Source organism: Oncorhynchus keta, chromosome 17, assembly GCF_023373465.1.
Source record: "Oncorhynchus keta strain PuntledgeMale-10-30-2019 chromosome 17, Oket_V2, whole genome shotgun sequence".
Lineage (NCBI taxonomy): Eukaryota > Metazoa > Chordata > Actinopteri > Salmoniformes > Salmonidae > Oncorhynchus > Oncorhynchus keta.
Genome location: NC_068437.1, coordinates 39,530,589 through 39,554,111, shown reverse-complemented (window position 1 = coordinate 39,554,111; position 23,523 = coordinate 39,530,589). Strand labels below are relative to the sequence as shown.

Sequence of the window (23,523 nt, the reverse complement as noted above, 5' to 3'; positions counted from 1 at the left end):
GCTCTCCCTCTGACTCCTAATGAGCAGCAGGACAGCTGCCTATTGAGTGTTATGAAGGGGGAAATATATGGGCAGAGAACAGTGTCACAAGGACATGTTAGAATGTATGTTTTGAGTGTCTCTGTAGATATGTTGGCCTAAACATTCAGTCACCAAGGCAAGCTAACCACATGCTGTAATCGAGTGTGTGTGCATGTTGAGGTGGCATGTTTGCAGTTCTTACAGTGCTGCCAGGTTACAAACCCCGGAGACAGACACACCGAGGACACGAACCCCGGAGAAAGACACACCGAGGACACGAACCCCGGAGAAAGACACACTGAGGACACGAACCCCGGAGAAAGACACACTGAGGACACGAACCCCGGAGAAAGATACACTGAGGACACGAACCCCAGAGAAAGACACACTGAGGACACGAACCCCGGAGAAAGACACACTGAGGACACAAACCCAGGAGAAAGATACACTGAGGACACGAACACCGGAGAAAGACACACTGAGGACACGAACCCCGGAGAAAGATACACTGAGGACACGAACCCCGGAGAAAGATACACTGAGGACACGAACCCCGGAGAAAGACACACTGAGGACACGAACCCAGGAGAAAGATACACTGAGGACACGAACCCCGGAGAAAGACACACTGAGGACACGAACCCCGGAGAAAGATACACTGAGGACACGAACCCCGGAGAAAGATACACTGAGGACACGAACCCCGGAGAAAGATACACTGAGGACACGAACCCCGGAGAAAGACACACTGAGGACACGAACCCCGGAGAAAGACACACTGAGGACACGAACCCCAGAGAAAGACACACTGAGGACACAAACCCCGGAGAAAGAGACACTGAGGACACACACCCAGGAGAAAGAGACAATGAGGACACGAACCCAGGAGAAAGACACAATGAGGACACAAACCCAGGAGAAAGACACACTGAGGACACAAACCCAGGAGAAAGACACACTGAGGACATGAACCCCGGAGAAAGAGACAATGAGGACACGAACCCCAGAGAAAGAGACAATGAGGACACGAACCCCAGAGAAAGAGACAATGAGGACACGAACCCCAGAGAAAGACACACTGAGGACACGAACCCCGGAGAAAGACACACTGAGGACACGAACCCCAGAGAAAGAGACACTGAGGACACGAACCCCAGAGAAAGACACACTGAGGACACGAACCCCGGAGAAAGACACACTGAGGACACGAACCCCGGAGAAAGACACACTGAGGACACAAACCCAGGAGAAAGACACACTGAGGACACGAACCCCGGAGAAAGACACACTGAGGACACGAACCCCGGAGAAAGACACACTGAGGACACGAACCCCGGAGACAGACACACTGAGGACACGAACCCCGGAGAAAGACACACTGAGGACACGAACCCCGGAGAAAGACACACTGAGGACACGAACCCCGGAGACAGACACACTGAGGACACGAACCCCGGAGACAGACACACTGAGGACACGAACCCCGGAGAAAGACACACTGAGGACACGAACCCCGGAGAAAGACACACTGAGGACACGAACCCCGGAGAAAGACACACTGAGGACACGAACCCCGGAGAAAGACACACTGAGGACACGAACCCCGGAGACAGACACACTGAGGACACGAACCCCGGAGAAAGACACACTGAGGACACGAACCCCGGAGAAAGACACACTGAGGACACAAACCCAGGAGAAAGACACACTGAGGACACGAACCCAGGAGAAAGACACACTGAGGACACGAACCCAGGAGAAAGACACACTGAGGACACGAACCCAGGAGAAAGACACACTGAGGACACGAACCCAGGAGAAAGACACACTGAGGACATGAACCCCGGAGAAAGAGACAATGAGGACATGAACCCCGGAGAAAGACACACTGAGGACACAAACCCCGGAGAAGGTCACATTGAGAACCCGCACGCACAACATATCCACAGCCATCATTCACTCCAAAGATCAACCAATAATGGCGCTGCGGCATGTCAAGTTTTCTGAAGAAACCATTAACCTTCATAGACCATAATCAGATTGTGGATCAATCTAACATTTTCCAATGAAATTAAATTATAGACCCATACCAAACAATCAAAATACAAGACAAAGACATAGCTGAGGGAATAACACAATAAACAATTTCAGAGAAAATACATTTAAATCTGCTTTTGTTCTTTGTAAATTAATTGGGTTGTACTAAGAGCAGAAGAATGAATGAGTTAATACTCTAAATGATAATAGCATTTACAAGGAGGCACATCTGTATGAACCTAACATGATTATCATGGGGAAAGTGTTTTAATAATATTGTACTTGTTTCATTTTAAATATTATGATCATTAAAAAGAATGAATTCCAGAATAAGCTAGTTAAATCATCCATGTCACTGTGCTGATGATGAAGAGAGAGAGAGAGAGAGAGAGAGAGAGAGAGAGAGAGAGAGAGAGAGAGAGAGAGAGAGAGAGAGAGAGACTTGAAACAAACTTAAATAACATTGGTTGTGGTTTCTGAGACATTTTTGTATTATGCAAAATTAAGACAGTTATATACAATTAAAAACATTTCACAACAGATTAAGTATGTTCCCTCAGGCCACTTCTCTACTACCACATATCTACAACACACAATCCATGTGTACGTACGTGTGTGTATGGTGTATATGTTATAATGTGTGTGTGTATGCGTGTGTCTGTGCCCGTGTGTGTCTCTTCACAGTTCCAGTTGTTCCATAAGGTGTATTTTTATCTTGTTTTTAAATCTAATTTTACTGCTTGCATGAGTTACTTGATGTGGAATAGAGTTGCACGTAGTCATGGCTCTATTTAGTACTGTGCACCTTCCATAGTCTGTTCTGGACTTGGGGACTGTGGGGGGGAATGCATTTTGTGTCTAAGCTGTGTGCTAGTAGTTTAACAGACATCTCGGTGCATTCAACATGTCAATACTTCTCACAAATACAAGTGGTGATGAAGTCAATCTCTCCTCTACTTTGAACCAGGAGAGATTGACATGCAGATTATTAATGTTAGCTCTCGTGTACATTTTAGAGCCAACCGTGCTGCCCTGGTCATTAAGCAGCACCAACCAAAAGCAGTCCACCGTGGAGAAGTGTTTAATGGGATATGGGTGTGCTCTAACAGGGGATAAGGAGGAACCCAGGGGTCAACAGCTCTGCTCTAAGCTATGCCTGTACTCCAGTACAACTCCCACTCAGAAGAGACAAACTATACAGCACAGCCTAGTCTCAACACCCAGCCAGGAATTAACCAAATACTACTGTGTGTGTCCACAGATCACTGCAGGTCTTGTGCGTGACAGACACCCATAGTCCTGGTCCTGCGTCACTGCCTCGTCCTACACTGAATTCCAAACACAGAGGAACCAGTCGGACCCCATGAGTCACCCAGCGACCAATCAGCAGAGTCAGGCATAGTGTTTTCAAGCAAGTTTTTAAGCAGAAGAGTTTTCTGGGAAGAGGGCTTGGTTAACCAGAGCACATCCATCCCCACATGTGGTTAGCCTTTCCTTCCCTTCTTCCTTTTCTCACTCCATCGTTTCTGCTATCACATAGAACTTAGGGGCGGTGCAGGTCATGGCACACATGCTTCCCCAGCTGACTTGTGTGTGTGATATTTCAGAGGAGGGTGTTGGACCAGAGCTTAGGAGCAGGAAAGGGCCATGGTGCTTCAGAGTAATTTAGCAGCTGGGCTCCTGTTCCAGGGAACTTATACACTGACTAGACCCGTCGCGTCGCGTGCCCGAGTGTTGCAAAATAAACATAGAAATATATATTATTAAATTATTGCACCCACACTGCTCGTGCACGCCAACGAGTGCAAGCTAACTAGCTAAATTGCCATAAATGTTTAATGCTTTTTGACCTGTCCCCAAATTAATATAATTGGTTCAGAGTTTGTTTTGATATTTTAACCTGCGTGTCATGATCGCGTTTTGTGTGGGAGGGCAAAATACGCACACAGCCGGTTTGGGTTCCGTGTAACTGTCTGGTTCTCTGAAGAGTAGCTTCCTCTCTGGAACAACCATCCCTCTCTCTTCACAGAATCCAGCAGACGCCACAGTAGCAGACGCACAGACGCACACACACAGACGTGAATTACACAGAAAGATATCTGGTGACAGAGCTGCTAAGGTATCAAATTATTTCATTTGCAAACACCCATAAAATCCAAACCAGTCATGTAAATAGCCAAGCATCAGCATTTAGTGACCACACTATCTGCAAGCCAATAGGTATTGTATCAGCTTCTAGGGCGGAGGCCTCATCTCCCTGACTTTGTCTCTTTCAGAAAGTTACTGAGGTAAAAGCAACAGTCCTAAAGCACCGGTGATGGAAGACAGGCTTTCATACACTCCCATTCAAAAGTTTGGGGTCACTTAGACATATTTCGTTGTTGAAAGAAAAGCACATTTTGTTGTCCATTAAAATAACATTCAATTGATCAGAAATACAGTGTAGACATTGTTAATGTTGTAAATGACTATTGTAACTGGAAGCGGCTGATTTTTTATGGAATATACATAGGCGTGCAAAGGCCTATTATTTGTGCTGTTCTGTGAAGGGAGTAGTACACAGCATAGTACCAGATCTTCAGTTTCTTGGAAATTTCTCACACGGAATAGCCTTAATTTCTCAGAACAAGAATAGACTGACGAGTTTCAGAAGAAAGTTATTTGTTTCTGGCCATTTTGAGCCTGTAATCGAACCCACAAATGCTGATGCTCCAGATACTCAACTAGTCTAAAGAAGGCCAGTTTTATTGCTTCTTTAATCAGGAAAACAGTATTCAGTTGTGCTAACATAATTGCAAAAGGGTTTTCTAATGATCAATTAGACTTTTAATATGATAAACTTGGACTGGCTAACACAACGTGCCATTGGAACACAGGAGTGATGGTTGCTGATAATGGGCCTCTATACACCTATAAAGATATTCTATTAAAAAAATCTGCCGTTTCCAGCTACAATAGTAATTTACAACATTAACTATGTCTACACTGTATTTCTGATCAATTTGATGTTATTTTAATGGACAAAAAATTAGCTTTTCTTTAAAAAAAAGGACATTTCTAAGTGATCCCAAACTTTTGAACGGTAGTGTATATCTAAAGGTCAGTTCTTGTCCTTTTTCTGAGGTTGATTCTCTGAAAAATCCAGAGCCTTTTGCTAGCCCCTGCCTGAGCACACAGCTGCCATGACCCATCACGGAGTGCATATGTGTGTGTGTGCGTGTGTCATTGATCCTCAATAAAAGGAGCCAGGTTAGAGGAGACGGATGCACCCCCTCTGCACACCCCACCGCCACCCCCCACGACCTTTGAGAGCACCCTGGAGGCCCATGGGCCCCTCCACCCCCCCTCGATCTCCTTCATTTCTCCCTTTCTCTCTCTCTCGCTCTGAAAGGAAGGTTCAGTTCTAAGAGCAGACAGGTTCTTTCCCTTCGTTGTTTTAAAGACTGAACGCCAGGTCAATGTAGCCAACAATGTGGCCATGAAATAATCATTGCCAACTGAATATCAAAGAGATTGTTCCAAAAAAATTGAATAAGGTGTGAAAAGTAAAAGAAAAAATAACTAATAATCACATTTTTCTATGACCTTAATGTTACATCCTTTTCTTTTTCAGGCAGCTATGACAGTGATATAAGCATGAGGCAATTATAGTTTTAAAATGCCCTAAAGAGATAATAATGGTATTAAATTAGATATGGGAATATATCTGAACTATGGCCTGGGGGACATTCTTTTATTTAGCATTTTCTTTTCACGTCAGCACAAATGGAGGCACGAGAAGCCAGTTAAATCAGTGATCTGCTATCAGTGTTCTCTCTACCCTCCATCTCGCCATCAAAGCCAGTAACATCTGAGTCTTTGAGGGTATTGTTGACCACACACACATCAGTGAAAGACTGAGCAACACTAACTAGGTGGGTAGTCAGTGATCCAGCAGAAATGAAAGAGCAGAAAAAGTTAATAGAAGAGAAAGGGAAAAAATAGAGAGAAAAGGAGATAGAGGATAAAAGATAGAGGACAGGAGGTAGAGAGGTAAGAGACAGAGCTGAACAGAAAAATGCGTGATGTTCATTTCCATGCCTGTTGATTGCTTGCCTGGCTCAGTCTCTATCTCTCTCTCTCTCTCTCTCTCTGTATGTCCCTTCTCTCCCCAGTCCTCCGTACTGTGAGCGGTGTCTGTCCCTTCTCTCTTCCCTTGGCTCCCAGCAGAAGTGGGGCAGACTGCACGTCTGGCCGTGTGAAGTATTTTGGTTATCAGCCAAGCGTGTCGCTGTACCTGCAGCCATCTGTGAAGGGGCCGCCTGCCCTCCGCCAGCCAGCCAGCCGATGTTCCACTTCCCTTGTGACAGAAATGGGGATGGCCCATACTCTCTCACTCCCTCACTATCTCACTCTACACGGTGGACTCTCTCTCTCTCATTGTTGTGTTGGTAAGGCCAGAGTATTATGGGTCTGCATGAGACCACCCTCTAGTCTTGCTGCAGCTCTGCCCATCTGCTTTTCCACTCCTCACTTCATCACATGCATAATGCATCTCAGATTCTCTCAGTTTCTCTCTCAGGTTCTCTCTTAGTCTCTCTTTCTCTGTCTCTCTCAGTTTCTCTCTCAGTCTCTCTCTCAGTCTCTCTCTCAGTTTCTCTCTCAGTTTCTATCTCAGTTTCTCAGTTTCTCTCTCAGTCTCTCTCTCAGTCTCTCTCTCAGTCTCTCTCTCAGTTTCTCTCTCAGTTTCTATCTCAGTTTCTCAGTTTCACTCTCAGTCTCTCTCTCAGTTTCTCTTTCAGTTTCTCAGTTTATCTCTCAGTCTCTCTCTCAGTTTCTCGCTCAGTTTCCCAGTCTCTCTCTCAGTTTCTTTCTGTTTCTCTCTCAGTCTCTCTCTCAGTTTCTCGGTCTCTCTCAGTTTCTCTGTGTCTCTCTCTCTCAGTCTCTCAAGTGGAGGAAAGAATGCAGAGAACATGAATACCTTGATTAAAAATCTATTTTTCACTTTCAAGAGCTCCATAGAAAGGAAGAAATAAGGGTGAGCAACTGGGCAGTTGTAAAATGGGCTGAATGTTCCCTCTTTGAAGTTACTGTATCCGGCCATGCTATGTCAATCATTTGGATACAGTAGACTGCAGTCTATACATAATGTTGGAGACTATATTGGACTGTAATGTGTAATGTGACATGTCATGTTGAAAGCCTAGATGACCTGGTCTGTGATAAAGGCCCAGTCTGTTGTTCTTCGAGAGAGTGCCATGCCAAATAGACTGGATGGGAGGATATTATCCAAAACAATAGGATTAAGGGCATGGACAATGTCCACCACCGCCAAACAGGCTGGTATGGAGGTGGGCTGGGCTGGGACAATAGAGGAGAGAGGGGAGGAGAAATGATTACGAGAGCACAAAAGCTGTCGCTACAGTATCCCCCACACCCTCCTAAACACATCCCCCCAGAACTGCCAAACTACCCATCAGACGGTGTTGCATTGGTGTCACATGGGTAGAATCTGAGCTGACCATGGCTTCTCATCTCACAAACAAACAGAGGGGTATTTGGGGGTGGGCGAGGGGTGGAGAAGGGAGGGGCCATGGAGGAGGGCTGCTGGCATCAGGCCTGAGGGAAAAGACACGCATACAGAAAGATTGCCACCTCAAAATTCTGCCCTACTGCACAGGAGTCATGGTAAAAGCAAAGAATTTGCTGTGTCAAATTAATACCATATCATATCCATGACAGAGACTATAGACTCTACTCTCTCACTACATGGGGAAGTCAAAATGAAAAGGGGCCTTTATGAACTAGCAATTACTACTATACAATTAACAAATACAACTTCACAGCAGCTCCTATTCTGTTCCATTTACTCTATCCAGGAACATTTAAGATGGAAGAAATAGCATGCAGAAACCCTCTGGACTTAAGTACAAACATCCAGATAGAGCTGCATGAACCTCGCAGGTCATGCTTGTTAGAGTCAGAGCCACAGGCAGATGTTCTACACAAGCTGACAGCAAACACAGATCAACAACAGAGAAAGCTGCCTGCTGGAAAAAGGCCTTCACACATGCATGACACTCTGCACGGAAATGCCTTCTGTAAGCACTGAGCAGCATATCCCCAGCCAAACACTCACTCCCTCTCAAAACACTAAGCATTGAGCAAGCTAGCAGAAACTCAAGCTGACACGGTGTTCTCCAGTCCCAAGATCTGACTGAGAGTTAGAGAGGGCTGGGCAGTATACCGTATTTGACTCTATACTGGTATTGATGCACAGACTGGTTTGGGTTTTTACTTTACCTTCTATAACAGTATTTGAATGTTTGGTTTGTTAAATGTGATATGCCGTGTGTAACGTCCATTTTTATAATTTATTCTGATACTTGATTCGATCTCTTTCTGCTCTCTCCCTCCATGCTGCTTTCCACACAGACCTAGCCCCACCCCTGCCACTCAAGGAGTGTATTTGTTTTTGCTTGTCCAAGAGACACTTGTGTTCAGTCTGCATGGTCAATTTTATTTATTTATTTATTTATAATAAAAAAATGGCTACATAAATTAAGGTTACATTTTTTTTTAAATACAAAATTCAAATATGGTCAATGCAGCACATGCAACAATGTTGATGACAACGATGCTGTATACACTTTGCGTTTAATATAAATCCACAAGCGTTCTATAAATACACTATTAATTTGTGTTTCTTACATCTGCAAACAGCAAGTTTGTATTTTCTTAGCAAGTTGTGGCTAAATCGTGTTAGCCGCTAATGCTAATCGCTAGTTAGCTGGCTAGCTAGCTAATAAATATAAATCAAATCAAATCAAATTTGATTTGATTTGTCACATACACATGGTTAGCAGATGTTAATGCGAGTGTAGCGAAATGCTACTGAGTCAGAGCAAACGTAGCTAGCTATACAGCCTGATACCAGTGGTGGTGTAGGCCTAAATTAACATGTTGTTTGTGCAACAGTATCCTCTCAACCAAAGAGGATTAGGCAACGCATGGCTAAGAGAAAACCTTTAATGTCGGCAACAATTATAGGGTCTCCTAGAATCACTGGTTCTTACACTGTCACAATAACTCCTCCCTAGCATTTTAATTTGTTGTCATTTCAAACAACATATCCAAAGGGCCCACTATTATATTGTAACTATACAATTATAGAAATCATTATATTTCCATGATTCCAACAGTTCACCTAAGTGTTCTGATCTAAATTGTTAAAAGTCTAATTGCAATTCCAACATTTGGTTAAAAAGAATGCGTAGATTTTTTGCCAATGTAGGGCAGCCCTAGATGGTAGTGGGGAAATGATCTCAAATGAGTGCAAGAAATGCAGAAATTGATGACAATAAAGACATTTATTTTTGGTTGAAGTTTAATTGAACAGTACAATTCAATCAGAATGAAGAAAGACTCATTGAAATAATTGAGAATATATGTGTTGCCACCCTATGATCACACACTACTCATAAAGCAATTTAGAAATTGTATTATTATAAAACATAAAATACCGTAACATACTGTCATACGGTCACAAATGTGAAAAGTACTGTGATATGATTCAGTATTTTGGCCATATCGACCTGCCCTAGAGTGAATGGGCCTTGGAGCCTTGAATGTTGTCAGTTCTGAAATTTTCAGGAATCAAGACATTATGCATACTACAACCAATTAAAGATAATTGCTCTTCTTTCTGATCTAGTCTCTCTGTCCACATAACAAAGTTGTTGCAGAAAATGTGCTGACAGAATAGAATAGAGCCTGTAGAAATAGGCTACACACAGTAACATTACAGTCCAACTGTGTATTGCCTGCGAATGCTCTGTTCAGCCTGGCCTCCAACCTGTCATTTCAGGTCTGTCAGAACTCAACCTGCACCCATCTGTTCCTCACCAAACCAAACCGCCAGAGCAGCACACCTGTGAACCATTTCACCAGACAGACACATCAGAGCACTCACATATCCCTCCCGCTTCAACAGGGATCTGGCTTACACACAGTCACTACCTGCTCTCACAGTTCCTAGTACCACCTTTCCCTGGCTTAGCTTATTCTATGAAACACTTTCACAAATTAATACCACCAAGAGTGAACACTAGATTTTTATTTCTTTTCAGATAGACTACTTTGAATAATGCAAAGAGGATGCTTGAAATGTTCTGCAGATTTGTATAACCTTTATAATGTACTGTATGATAAAAATAGTATTTTGTCTGTAATGTCTTTTTCGTTATGTGTCGTACCTAAGAAAGACTAGCTGTCGCCATTGGCGATGGCTAATAGGGATCCTAATCAAATAAAAAAAGACAAATCTGCAAGCTAAAGTAAAAGCATGAGATAGGCCTAAACTCTTGCAACAGGCTATTTATGTATTGACACAACAGGGAAAGCCATGATCACTATCCAAACTATGTCCAGATCTGCTGATGACATTGAACAAAACTATCAAAACTCACTACTCTGCTACACTACACTACTCTAACTTAGTCAAGGGGAAGCTTGGCCCCAGATTCCTGGGGTTTTCCTGCAATTCTAATCAAAGTTGAAACCATGCGACCTTGGAATGGAAGCTGGGGTCACGGCCCTATGAGGAATATATCAATCAGCCAGCTCCCAACAACAGCTGAGTGTGAGGGCAGAGGAGCGAGAGCTGAGAGGACAGACTCAGCCTTTCTCTTTCTCTGTCACTTTCTCTGTCTCTTTCTTTCTCTGTCTCTCTCTCTCTCTCTCTCTTTCTCTGTCTCTTTCTCTGTCTCTCTCTCTGTCTATCTTTCTCTATCTCTCTCTCTTGCTCTCTCTGTCTCTTTCTCTCCGTCTCTCTCTCTCTCTCGCTCTCTGTCTCTCGCTCTCTCTGTCTCTTTCTCTCGGTCTCTTTCTCTCTCTCTTTCACTCTTTCTGTTTCTCTCTCTCTTTTTCTGCCCTCTGACATATAGCAATAAGGGTACTCTCCCCATAGAAGACAGACAGTGGGCCCTAAATCTCTCCCTCCTTCTCTCCTTCCTTCTTTACCTCCATACATCTCTCAGAGATCCACAGAGCATTCAAACACACATCAGCACATAATGCCTGTGTAGATGGAGAACAGATCAATGGTACTAAATTGATCTTGAGAAAAAACTAGGGGGTTGCACAGTGCATTTAAAGATACAAACACAATGATTAGGGAGGGAGACAGGGGTCATTGGTTATCACCGTTTTCCACCAGTGGATGTGGCCATTTCCATGGCTGCTCCTGGCTGCTGATCCACATAGCAAGCAAGAACAGAGAAGGTAGGCAATTCATTTGTCTCCTTTCTTGCCGTGGTGAAAGGCAAGCCAGGGAACGCCATTTCAACTAATTACCTTGCACAGTGGATTCTTATTTAAACTCTAATTTTCATGTTAATGCAAGCCTCTTTGGCAGTTGAGTTGAACATGCATAGCTCTCTAGCCAGTCTGCATGTAATCGATCTGTCTGGATTGACATAAAGGATATGTCCATGCATGTAGCTTAGGTTTCACAAATATAGATATTAATACTGTACTCTTAAATTGGTTTTAATTTCCTACTTAATAATATGTCAGTTGTACCCCTTACTAAAGCTTCAGCTATACGATTCATCAGGATATAGGCCTAAATTGGAATGAAATGCTTCCAAATTACCAGGCCTACACAATTTGTTTGGGCACAACTTAGACCTACAATAACATTCACACTTTTAAAAAATAAAGATAAATCCAAACTAAATCAAAAATCCAAACTAAATGTGATTCTATATGTAGTTGCTGGTTCGTTACAAAGGGTTGTGTTCCAAGTTTTACCAGTAGAGGGAGCACGGACAAATAGTAAAATAATACTCACGCAAATGACCATTATAAAAACATAAATTTTCACATTACACCATTCAATTACCATGAGTTGTCCAGAAAAATAAATTAATGCTTCCTTTTTTCTGGTTAATGACAAGAATATATGCCAAGAAAACTGCAGTGCACTTCTAAAGAGCATGGATGGGTATTGTGCAGTAGCCTGTAATAGGAAAAGATTATGGATATTATTAGATGACCAAATAGCATTTGTCCTGGTAGTCATCACAACATTGAGGTACTATATAGAAAATTAAAATTGGACTATAGAACCTGACTCTATCTACGCTGCCTTATTCCAAGAAATAAGGCTCTTAACCATGTGAGACAGTAAAAGAACAGAACAGAATAGAAGAATACTGTAGCACTCTTAAACTACTCTTGTCTTCATTAGGGCAGAGCATTTTTCACAATTCTCTCAATGGGATTAGTCACAGACGTAATGCAGCAACATCAGTAGGCTACATAAGCATGTCTTTGCTTTGATTGAATATTTCATTCATCTTTGCACCAAAAAAATAAACGTTATGAGCACTAAACATTTAACCACAAATTGAGAATTGAGGTTTTACATTTAGACAAATGAGGCTAAATGAGCTTTCCAGTTGCGTGACTATTTTCTGAACTGCGATGTTCTTCCTTCTCGCCCTTTCTTTCGCCTCTGTATGGAGTAATGGTCTCATTTCAACAGCAAGATTATTCGTAATCAAATGCAACAACTTTCAAATGATGATTTTGAAATGTATCTGTAGCCGACCTGATTCAAATCGTGGGATATCGCATGGGAAACATTAATTATGACGGCTAGGGATACAGACTGTAGCCTACATAATGATTCGACCATAGATTTCACACTATATGTTTGCATCCAGAGCTATTATGTCAATCGGACACATAAAGAAACCAATACTGAGCAAAACTAAACAATAAACAGAAAATGCATCATTGTATCCGTTTGTGATACAAAGATGCGATAGGGTGCATGACAGTTTTACCTCTTATCTCTCTTGTAAACAACCTAAGTCGCGAATATTATTTTATACAAGACTGGTTGAACTCAAACTTCAGCTGTAAACATATCTTACCTTCGTACACAGGGGCCATCGGTGCAAGGACTTCTGTTATTCATGGCAGAAAATAAAGCAAGATATCTGTTCAGAACTCAATAAAAATCTGCCATCTTGAGCCACTGACAGAGTCTCTGTCTCCTGCATTACTAGCCCAGTTTATTAGTGAGAAAACATGTCTAAAATCCCATCCAGGGTTCCAAATTCGTGCTCAGTCCACGGGAAAATAATAAAGGAAGATTTCTGCAACACAACCCCGCGGATTGTGAATTGTTTTTATCTCAAATGTTGAGCCAAATTGCAGGTTGACTTGAGCTAGAGTATAACATGACTGTAGAGACCCTGCAAAAGTTGCAATGAGAAGAGCGGAGCGAGTTTGGTGTAGTATAGTCAATTGACTATCGAATCGGTCGTAGCCATAGCAAGGTTAAAAAAATAAAAAAAATATATGCATCTCTTTCGGGCCCCATTAGTTTCGTTTTAATAACAGTTGCGTGTAGTGTAACTTTGTAATCATTCATCTAAAATGTTTAATGTAAATTGATATTGTGAGAAAAACCTTAGGCATACATATATATTTAATCTAAAATAACAGTGGGCTATAGGTTATGTATGCATGTGGATGGAGTATCCTTAATTACTGTAGTTAGGCCTATACTGTTTCCCAATAAAGATAAAAACCTAATACATTTTTTACGAATGTAATTAAAAATCCTTGCCTACTGTCCAAAATGATTTTTTAGACCTCACACGTCTAATTAATGTTATACATTTAAGCAACATTAAAAAATAGGGTATATAGGCTCATTGAAATTATTAATTAAGCTGTAATTAAGCTATAATTCACTTCTCCAGCTTGGCATCCTTATATTAAAAATATATTAAAAATAACAGTCTTAACACAAATAATATCAGGTGCGTAGTAACCTAACAATTGAACCACTAGTATTAGCAAAATATCTACAGGAACAAATGCAAATGTAACATGTCATGAACTATTACGCATGAATACGCAGTCCAACCTCATATTCAATTCGTTGGAATAAGTTAACAAAGTATCTCTGGGTCTTGTTTTAGAACTGCGCATTTAACATTGTGTTGAATGATTCTGTGGGCCATTCGTCGTGCCTGTGTCAAGCACTCATCATACAGTATGACGACATTAGATTTGCACAGAATTAACTCGAGCCAAAGATCATGGATATACTGACAAGATACCTGTCTCTCCGCTCTAATAATGGGAGTCGTTGTACACAAAGTGGTATGGTGGGCTTCCTCCCACCTATTATTGTAATTTTTAAAATATTCGATTAGGGTTGTTGACGTCAACCGCCTGTACGCAATGGAGAGAAATCCAACGCTCCTAGCCTCATAATATGAACATGCATAGCCATCTCAAGACAATATAAAGTGTTTTTTCAAAGTTACCGGGATGTCACGTGTCCTACTTATATCAGTACACTCACAAAAATGTAAGCATTACGAAACTTATTTTCGATCAAATAAACCTCACGTAGAAAATAAGACATATGTTTTTGTTGTTGACCAAATTCGACACTCTCGCGTTGATCTCCATACAACAATATATTGCTTGTTGTGCGAAACAACGAAAATACGCAACCTGCTGGAGGGAGACAGATTTTCCGCCGAGTTGGGCCTCTCTCTTCCTCTTCCTCTCTGAAAGTGTTGAAACCGATTACAGGTTAACACAGTAATCTGCCATTTACTAGCAACGTTAAAATTCACCTTCTGCACTATTTTCCCCAGTCACACCCCGGCGGCACATTTTATATTTTCTTAAAGAGAAAAGGGGCGTCAGTTTTTTTGCGCACTCTTCCCCTGTTGATAATAAAATAACAATATATAGGCTATAGAACCATTACTAAAATAATACATTCAGCAGGCTATTATATATATTTTGAATGCATGAGTCTAAAACACATTGTGGATGAATGGATAGATGAATGCATGACATAATATGTGTGATATAACTGGATAACATTAATTATATTGCATAACATAGAAATAATTATGTTATTAGTCTACTATTTATTGTAAGCCTACTTCTGAGACCTTTATGCCATGTTGCTGTATAGGTCTGTGGTGGCAGTGAAATAACATCAAAAACATAATTTGTTTGTAATACTTTCCAATCTGGACTCTAAAGTCAGTGCACTGTCAACTTTACATGCACCTCGTTTGACATTCTCATCATCCTCTCCCCACAGCAACTTCTGCAGCAGATCAAATCTGATCTGAGTCACGCATACCTTTGCATCCATCATCTGGAATCCTAAAACATAAAACAAAAACAATTAGAACAGAGTTTGTTCTCCATAAAGTCAGCCATAGGATAACATAACCTAATGATATAAAATAAAGCGTTTTCTAATTTGGGGCCACAGTTAACTACGCTACAAACCGTATGCATGACTGTAAATGTACTTGTTATACATAGCCTCGTCAAGTGCATACGCAATAGGCTAATCTTATTTATTAAATTGACCTTATCTATATAGGCCTATTATGTTGATCAATTTGTCAGCAAAGCAAAGCCTTTCAATTTGCCAACATATTGTTTTCCTTTACACTATTTCCCTTTCTAAATGTAGGTGTTTGCCAGAGTATATCTGAACAGCTGCATCTGCTTGAGCAAAAGACATTCAGCGACCAGGAGAAAAAACCACGCACAGATGTAGTCCTTCTAGAGAACTACAGTACGTATTCATCTCTTCCGTGTCAACAACAAGAAGTCGGCCAACTATATATACTCTACAATCAAGTAATAACGAGGTAAGAATTAAAAGGTAAATATATACATTAACTCTATGCAATTGTGTTCACTCTATAGTTACTGCAAGCTGCGAGTGACTGCTGTAAATGTGTCAAAATGTATCAATTGTGATCACGTGCAACCTTCAGCGACATAATGCAACATTGTAGCATTATCAAACACCAGTCTTACAATGTCAATTTAAGCATATTAAACGGTCATACATTTTGGCATGGGTTATTTGATAGCTATTCCCATAATTGTTTAACTCAAATCCCATGATCAGTCGAATTAGGCTACGTTATGTGATAGCAACTCAATTCAATGTAGCCATCACTCCTCGACTGGTGTTGTTGGTATTAGGTTGTTAAGTAATCATTAAACATTCTCTGTCAACATTGCTGGGACTGGACACAATCTTTAACATACATTAAATCATTGTTGAATGAAAGGAAACTGGCAAAATACTATTTCAAATTGGACTAGAAAATATAATACAGTTCTATTAAGCTATACCTCATTAGACAAAAACTTTAGGCTATCTGTACAAAGTTAATGACCCAGAAATGTAATAATCTTATTCAGTAATTGTCCCATTTTTCCAAAATAATTATATTATTAATTAATTGTAGTATCCATAATTATATAAGCCATAACAGTAGTAAGGACCTTTTGATTGAGGTTACCTTAATTTATGTCTGAAATGCTTCTAGGCAAGTACATGATCAAACTGGATTCTGAATTCCTATAGATGTCTAGTCAGAATAGTTTCACAAGCATGTTGTACTCTTTTGGAAATTATGGCAGAATGCATCAACACAGAGCTTGTACAGAATATTCTGGATTTCTTTCTATAGTGACATGAATGAATACATAAACCCAGACCTACATGATCCTCAACTATGTCAAGGTTAACATATTGTGTTAAATATCTACTGAATACTGAATGTTTCTCACAGTCACAGAAGAAGCATGGACTTTGATGTTCAATATATAGGCTGATTGATTTTAAAAGGCAACTCCACCACTTTTCGACCTGATTTTCATCGGTTTGAAATACCAGTGTCTACATATGTGAAAACTGTGCATTTCTACATTTTGAAGAAAAAAATCTAAAGTTAAAAAGTTCTACCCAAAGACATCATCAAAAGTAAAACACTTTTTGAAAACAGTGATTTTCAAAAACTATGAGATTTATGGTGACATGGGGAGTGAGAAAATACCCTCTGGCTAGAAACTCGTTGCAGGTTTTGAAAATCACTGTTTTTCTTCCTTTTAATCTTACCTTGTGATGTCACAGACATGCATTTTTTATTTAACCAAAGATCATAGACAATTTGGTGCTGGAGATAATGAATATGACGTTGAAAAGTGGCGGAATTGCTCTTTAATAAAGGCAGATGAAAAGACTAGCATGTTCAAATGGGTCATTTTTGGAAAGATCTTATTAGTCATATTTAAGAAGTGATCTTGTTAGACACGTGCTCTGCAGATCTGTGCTGACTATCTGGATGACTCCCAAAAGTCACCCGATTGATTCCCAATATAGTGGGCTCTGTTCAAAAGTAATGTGCTATGTAGGAAATGGGCCCTGGTCAAAGTAGTGCACTATATTGGGAACAGGTTGCCATTTGGGACACAGCCTATCTGTAGTGCTACATGTCTGGGGTAAGGATAGGGATAGGGAGAGAAGGGATACGGAGAGGAGGGAGAGGTAGAGGTGGGGGAGCCAGCTGTAGTGCAGAGAGAGAGGCTGTTTTCACACTCATTATTATGTGTCAGTGGAAAAACATCTCACCCCATGTAATATAATGAAATAGCCTATACAGTGCTGAATCAGCCTAAATGTGTTGTTGTCCTGCTGTTATCTCCCTCCGCTGTGCTGCATGTTGTGTATAATTGTCTCAGTAATGATCCTCTATGCTCTAGTGTATAAATATAAGGTAGATTACAACGGCATGCACTGTAAATATAAAATAGAAACATACACTCCTCTGTTTATTATTTTATGATTAAGCTTATCAATGTGTTCTAAAACCAATAACCTGAGAAAATTGATTTTGAAATGTTGTTTCAATTTTTGTATGGTTAAACCAGACTGAATGTAGTTACGGTCGTATCTACACTTGACACTTACAGTACATTCAACTTCTGCTATCAGAATGCAAAGCTATCAGAATGCAAAGTTGCTTTGTGGTTTGATTGTGTTCAGATCTGTCTGACGACTTCAGGATGTGGTCAGGGATGCATTGTGTGAGGATTTCTCCTTAGTCTGGATGCAATCAGCACATACAATGGGCGAAAGCATATACAATGGGCGACATCATCAGCATTCCTCCAACATTATTTTCATTATAATGTTGGAGGAAATACACATTCCTAGCATGTGAACGTCTTTGCGGGCCTCCTAAATGCTGGCTAGCTAGCTAATATTCATAAACAAATATTTTTTGTTTGGCTAGAGTTATGCTAACCCGTTTGTAATCCCTTTAGCGTTGCTTGCTAGCTTTCTGGCTAGCTACAGAGGTGAACTGACTAGTTAGCTACAGTAGTTAGCTACTGCCATCAGTTGTTGTTGTGTTATTGTCATATGTTGTCTATTCCACCATTTGTAGAATGTATACTGTCATTTGAATATAGCGTAGGTAAAGGGAATCCGGACACACTGCAGACACAGTCGATACATTTAAATGTATACTACCGTTCAAAAGTTTGGGGTCACTTTTTGAAAGAAAAGCACATTTTTTTCCATTAAAATAACATACAATTGATCAGAAATACAGTGTAGACATGGTTAATGTTGTAAATGACAATTGTAGCTGGAAATGGCAGATTTTTGGGGGAATATCTACAAAGGTGTACAGAGGCCCATGATCAGCAACCTTCACTACTGTGTTCCAATAGCATGTTATGTTAGCTAATCCAACTTTATCACTTTAAAAGGCTAATTGATCATTAGAAAAACATTTTGCAGTTATGTTAGCACAGCTGAAAACTGTTGTGCTAGTTAAAGAAGCAATAAAACGAGCCTTCTTTAGACTAGTTGAGTATCTGGAGCATCAGCATTTGTGGGTTCGATTACAGGCTCAAAATGGCCAGAAACGAATAACTTTCTTCTGAAACTCGTCAGTCTAACTGGCCCTAACCAGAATAGAAAGAGGAGTGGGAGGCCTCGGTGCACAACTGAGCAAGAGGAGAAGTACATTAGTGTCTAGTTTGAGAAACAGATGCCTCATAAGTCCTCAACTGGCAGCTTCATTAAATAGTACCCGCAAAACACCAGTCTCAACGTCAACAGTGAAGAGTCGACTCCGGGATGCTGGCGTTTTGTTGGTGTTTTGTTGATGTTCTGGTTTATGGTAGGAAGATTTTAATTAATACTGAACAAAAATATAAACGCAACATGTGAAGTGTTGGTCACATGTTTCATGAGCTGAAATAAAAGACCCCAGAATTGTTCCATACGGAAAAAAACCAACATATTTTTCTCAAATTGTGTGGACATGTTTACATCCCTGTTAGTGAGCATTTCTCCTTCGCAAAGATAATCCATCCACATGACAGGTGTGGCAAATCAAGAAGCTGATTAAACAGCATTATACAGGTGCACTTTGTGCTGGGGACAATAAAAGGCCACTCCAAAATGTGCCAGCTAACTTTTATTAACAGCCAAAAATAACAATTGATTTTATGGTTCATTAAGAATGCTATTTCTTAGATATATGTTTTTGGTTGTGTAATGCTCCGGGTGTCGTGGGTGTGGAGTCAAATGCAGGAGACAGTGTTCAATGCTGTGAGTCTTTTAATAGCACCAACAGGGTGCTCACAAAAGTTACGTTCCCAAACACAGGGAATCAAAAAATACAATGGAAAAAATCACGACCAGGCACAAACACGTACCTTTACAACAGAGCCGAAGTTTACAATGAAATAATCCCGCACAAAATACAAACTAATTAACACGAACAGGTGCTACCACTAAACATACAAGGAGGGGGAGGAAAAACAATCAGTGGCAGCAAATAGGCCGGTGACGACGACCGCCGAGCTCCACCCGCCCGGGAAGGGGAAACACCCTCGGTCGAACTCGTGACAGTAACCCCCCCCTGACGCGCGGCTCCCGCAGCGCGCCGACACCGGCCTTGAGGTCGCCCCGGAGGACGAGGTGCAGGGCGATCCGGATGGAGGCGGATGGAAATCCCTCAACATGGATGGATCCAAGATGTCCCCCACCGGTACCCAGCACCTCTCCTCACCCGGCGTCTTGAGTCCAGAATGGCCCGGATCGTGTACGCCGGGGACCCCTCGATGTCCAGAGGGGGGGAGACCTCTGGCACCTCACTGTCCTGTAGGGGACCAGCTACCACCGGCCTGAGGAGAGACACATGAAACGAGGGGTTAATACGATAATAGGAAGGGAGTTGTAATCGATAACACACCTTGTTTATTCTCCTCAGGACTTTAAAGGGCCCTACACACTGCGGACCCAGCTTCCGGCAGGGCAAGCGGAGAGGTAGGTTTCGGGTTCGAGAGCCAGACCCTGTCCCCCGGTACAAACACGGGGGCCTCACTGCGGTGGCGGTCAGCACTCCTCTTCTGCCGTCCACTCGCTTGTTGTAGAGATTCCTGGACGGCCCTCCAGGTCTCCTTGGAGCGCTGTACCCATTCCTCCACCGCAGGAGCCTCGGTCTGGCTCAGATGCCATGGTGCCAGGACCGGCTGGTACCCCAACACACACTGAAAAGGGGACACGTTAGTAGAGGAGTGGCGTAGTGAGTTCTGAGCCATTTCAGCCCAGGGAATGTATCGTGCCCACTCCCCTGGCCGATCCTGGCAATACGACCGCAGAAACCTACCCACCTCCTGGTTCATTCTCTCCACCTGCCCATTACTCTCGGGGTGATAACCGGAGGTCAGGCTGACAGAGACCCCCAAGCGTTCCATGAACGCTCTCCATACCCGAGACGTGAATTGGGGGCCCCGATCAGAAACGATGTCCTCCGGCACCCCGTAGTGCCGAAATACATGGGTGAATAATGCCTCCGCAGTCTGTAGGGCTGTAGGGATACCGGGCAACGGGAGGAGACGACAGGACTTAGAGAACCGATCCACAATCACTAGAACCGTGGTGATCCCCTGAGACGGCGGAAGATCGGTCAGGAAATCTATGGACAGATTTGACCATGGCCGCTGTGGAACGGGGAGGGGTTGTAGCTTCCCTCTAGGCAGGTGCCTAGGAGCCTTTCTCTGAGCGCACACTGAACAGGAGGAGACATAACCCTTAACATCCTTAGCCAACGTAGGCCACCAATACCTCCCCTAAAGGCTCCCCACTGTCCTCGTCACCCCAGGGTGACCCGAGGAGGGTAGGACGTGAGCCCACCGAATCAGTTTGTCCCGAACACCAAGCGGCACGTACCTTCGCCCCGCTGGACACTGAGGAGGCGCGGGTTCAGCCCGTAACGCCCGCTCGATGTCCGAGTCCACCTCCCATACCACTGGGGCTACCAGCTTTGAGGCGGGAAGGATGGGAGTAGGTTCGGTGGACCCATCCTCCGTGTCGTAAAGGCGGGACAGTGCGTTAGCCTTCACGTTCTGGGAGCCCGGTCTATAAGACAAAGTAAACCGGAAACGGGTGAAGAACATGGCCCACCTTGCCTGACGTGGGTTAAGTCTCCTAGCTGCCCGAATATACTCCAGATTCTGGTGGTCAGTCCAGATGAGAAAAGGGTGCTTAGCCCCCTCAAGCCAGTGTCTCCACACCTTCAGAGCTCTAACCACCGCTAGCAACTCCCGGCCCCCCACATCATAGTTACGCTCCGCTGGGCTGAGCTTCCTTGAGAAGAAAGCGCAGGGGCGGAGTTTTGGTGGCGTACCCAAGCGTTGTGATAGCACGGCACCCACCCCAGCCTCGGACGCGTCCACCTCCACTATGAATGCTAGAGAGGGGTCCGGATGCGCCAACACGGGCGCATCAGTGAACAGCGCCTTCAACTTGTTGAATGCTCCGTCCGCCTCTGCTGACCACTGCAACCGCACCGGGCCCCCCTTCAGCGGTGAGGTAATGGGAGCCGCTATCTGGCCAAAACCCCGGATAAACCTCCGGTAGTAGTTGGCAAAACCCAAAAACCGCTGCACCTCCTTTACCGTGGTCGGAGTCGGCCAATTACGCACGGCCCTAATGTGGTCACCCTCCATCACTACCCCGAGGTGGAAATGCGATATCCCAGAAAAGAGACGGCTCGTTTAGAGAACACGCATTTCTCAGCCTTGACGTATAGGTCATGCTCCAGCAGTCTACCAAGCACCTTGCGCACCAAAGACACATGCGCGGTGTGAGTGGCCGAGTAGATCAGAATGTCATCGATATAAACAACCACTCCCTGCCCGCACAGGTCCCTGAGAATCTCGTCTACAAAAGATTGGAAAACGGCTGGAGCATTTTTTAACCCATACGGCATGACGAGGTACTCATAGTGGCCGGATGTAGTACTAAATGCGGTTTTCCACTCGTCTCCCTTCCGAATACGCACCAGACTATACGCGCTCCTGAGATCCAGTTTTGTGAAGAACTGCGCTCCGTGGAACGATTCCACCGCCGTAGCGATGAGAGGTAGAGGGTAACTCTACCCCACTGTGATGGCGTTTAGACCTCTATAATCGATACACGGACGCAAACCTCCCTCCTTTTTCCTCACAAAAAATAAACTCGAGGAGACGGGTGAATTGGAGGGCCGAATGTACCCCTGTCCCAGCGACTCTGTGACATATGTCTCCATTGCCAACGTCTCCTCCTGGGACAGCGGGTACACGTGACTCTTGGGAAGCGCAGCCTCTACCTGGAGATCTATCTTACAATCCCTTCCCGGTCGATAAGGTGGTAATTTAGTCGTTTTCACTTCACTGAAAGCGATTGCCAAATCGGCATATTCGGGGGGAATGAACACCGTGGAACCCTGGTCTGGACTCTCCACCGACGTGGCACCGATGGAAACTCCCAAACACCTTCCAGAACACTCCTCTGACCACCCCTGGAGAACCCCCTGTCTCCACGAAATTTTAGGATTGTGCCGGGCCAGCCAGGGAGTCCCCAGCACCACTGGAAACACAGGCGAATCAATAATAAAGAAACTGATACGCTCCCTATGATTCCCCTGCGTCACCATGTCCAGTGGGACCGTGGTCTCCCTGACCATCCCTGACCCTAATGGCCGGCTATCTAGGGAGTGCACGGGGAAAGGAGAATCTATCGGCACCAGCGGAACCCCTAACTTAAGGGCGAGTCTGCGATCCATAAAGTTCCCAGCTGCGCCTGAATCGACTAGCGCCCTATGCTGGGAAGAGGGGAAAAAGTGAAGGAAAAAGGTTAAGACAAACATGTGGCCAACAAGGGCTTCTGGGTGAGTTTGATGCTGACTCACCTGGGGTGACCGAGAAGCGTTCCGCCTGCCATCTCTACTCCCAGACGGACCCCCCCAGCACCGATCAGACGTGTGTCCTCTCCGACCACAGTTGGTGCAGGGAAGGCCTCCTCCTCCGGTACCCCTCGGCGCAGCCCCTCCCAACTCCATTGGAATGGGAGCGGAGGGGCTGGGTGGTGGAACGCACAGAACCCTCTCTGAACGCCCGCGGGCAGCCAGCAGATTATCCAGTCGAATGGACATGTCAATCAGCTTCTCCAGTGACAGAGTGGTGTCCCGACACGCTAGCTCCCGGAGGACGTCCTCTCGGAGACTACACCTGTAGTGGTCCATAAGGGCCCTGTCGTTCCACCCAGTTCCGGCTGCC

The 23,523-nt window shown here is 43.5% G+C and overlaps 2 protein-coding genes across 10 annotated transcripts in view; one reads left to right on the top strand and one right to left on the bottom strand.

Annotated features, from left to right (window-relative positions):
• Window positions 1–13,307, bottom strand: part of LOC118372027 (homeodomain-interacting protein kinase 2-like) — a 130,116-nt gene extending 116,809 nt beyond the window's left edge. For all 8 annotated transcript variants that reach the window (XM_052466015.1, XM_052466019.1, XM_052466020.1 and 5 more), the window contains exon 1: window positions 12,981–13,307. In XM_052466015.1, the coding sequence (XP_052321975.1) occupies window positions 12,981–12,999 (19 nt within the window). In that variant the 5' untranslated portion in view covers window positions 13,000–13,307. The remainder of the gene's footprint in view (window positions 1–12,980) is intronic.
• A 2,313-nt stretch (window positions 13,308–15,620) lies between these two features.
• The window catches only part of tbxas1 (thromboxane A synthase 1 (platelet)), a 165,952-nt gene continuing 158,049 nt past the window's right edge, over window positions 15,621–23,523 (top strand). The window contains exon 1 of one of the 2 annotated variants that reach the window (XM_052466012.1): window positions 15,621–15,755. The gene's annotated coding sequence lies outside the window, so the exon portion shown is untranslated. Of the gene's footprint in view, window positions 15,770–23,523 lie in introns of both variants that reach the window. The other variant, XM_052466013.1, reaches the window with a different exon arrangement.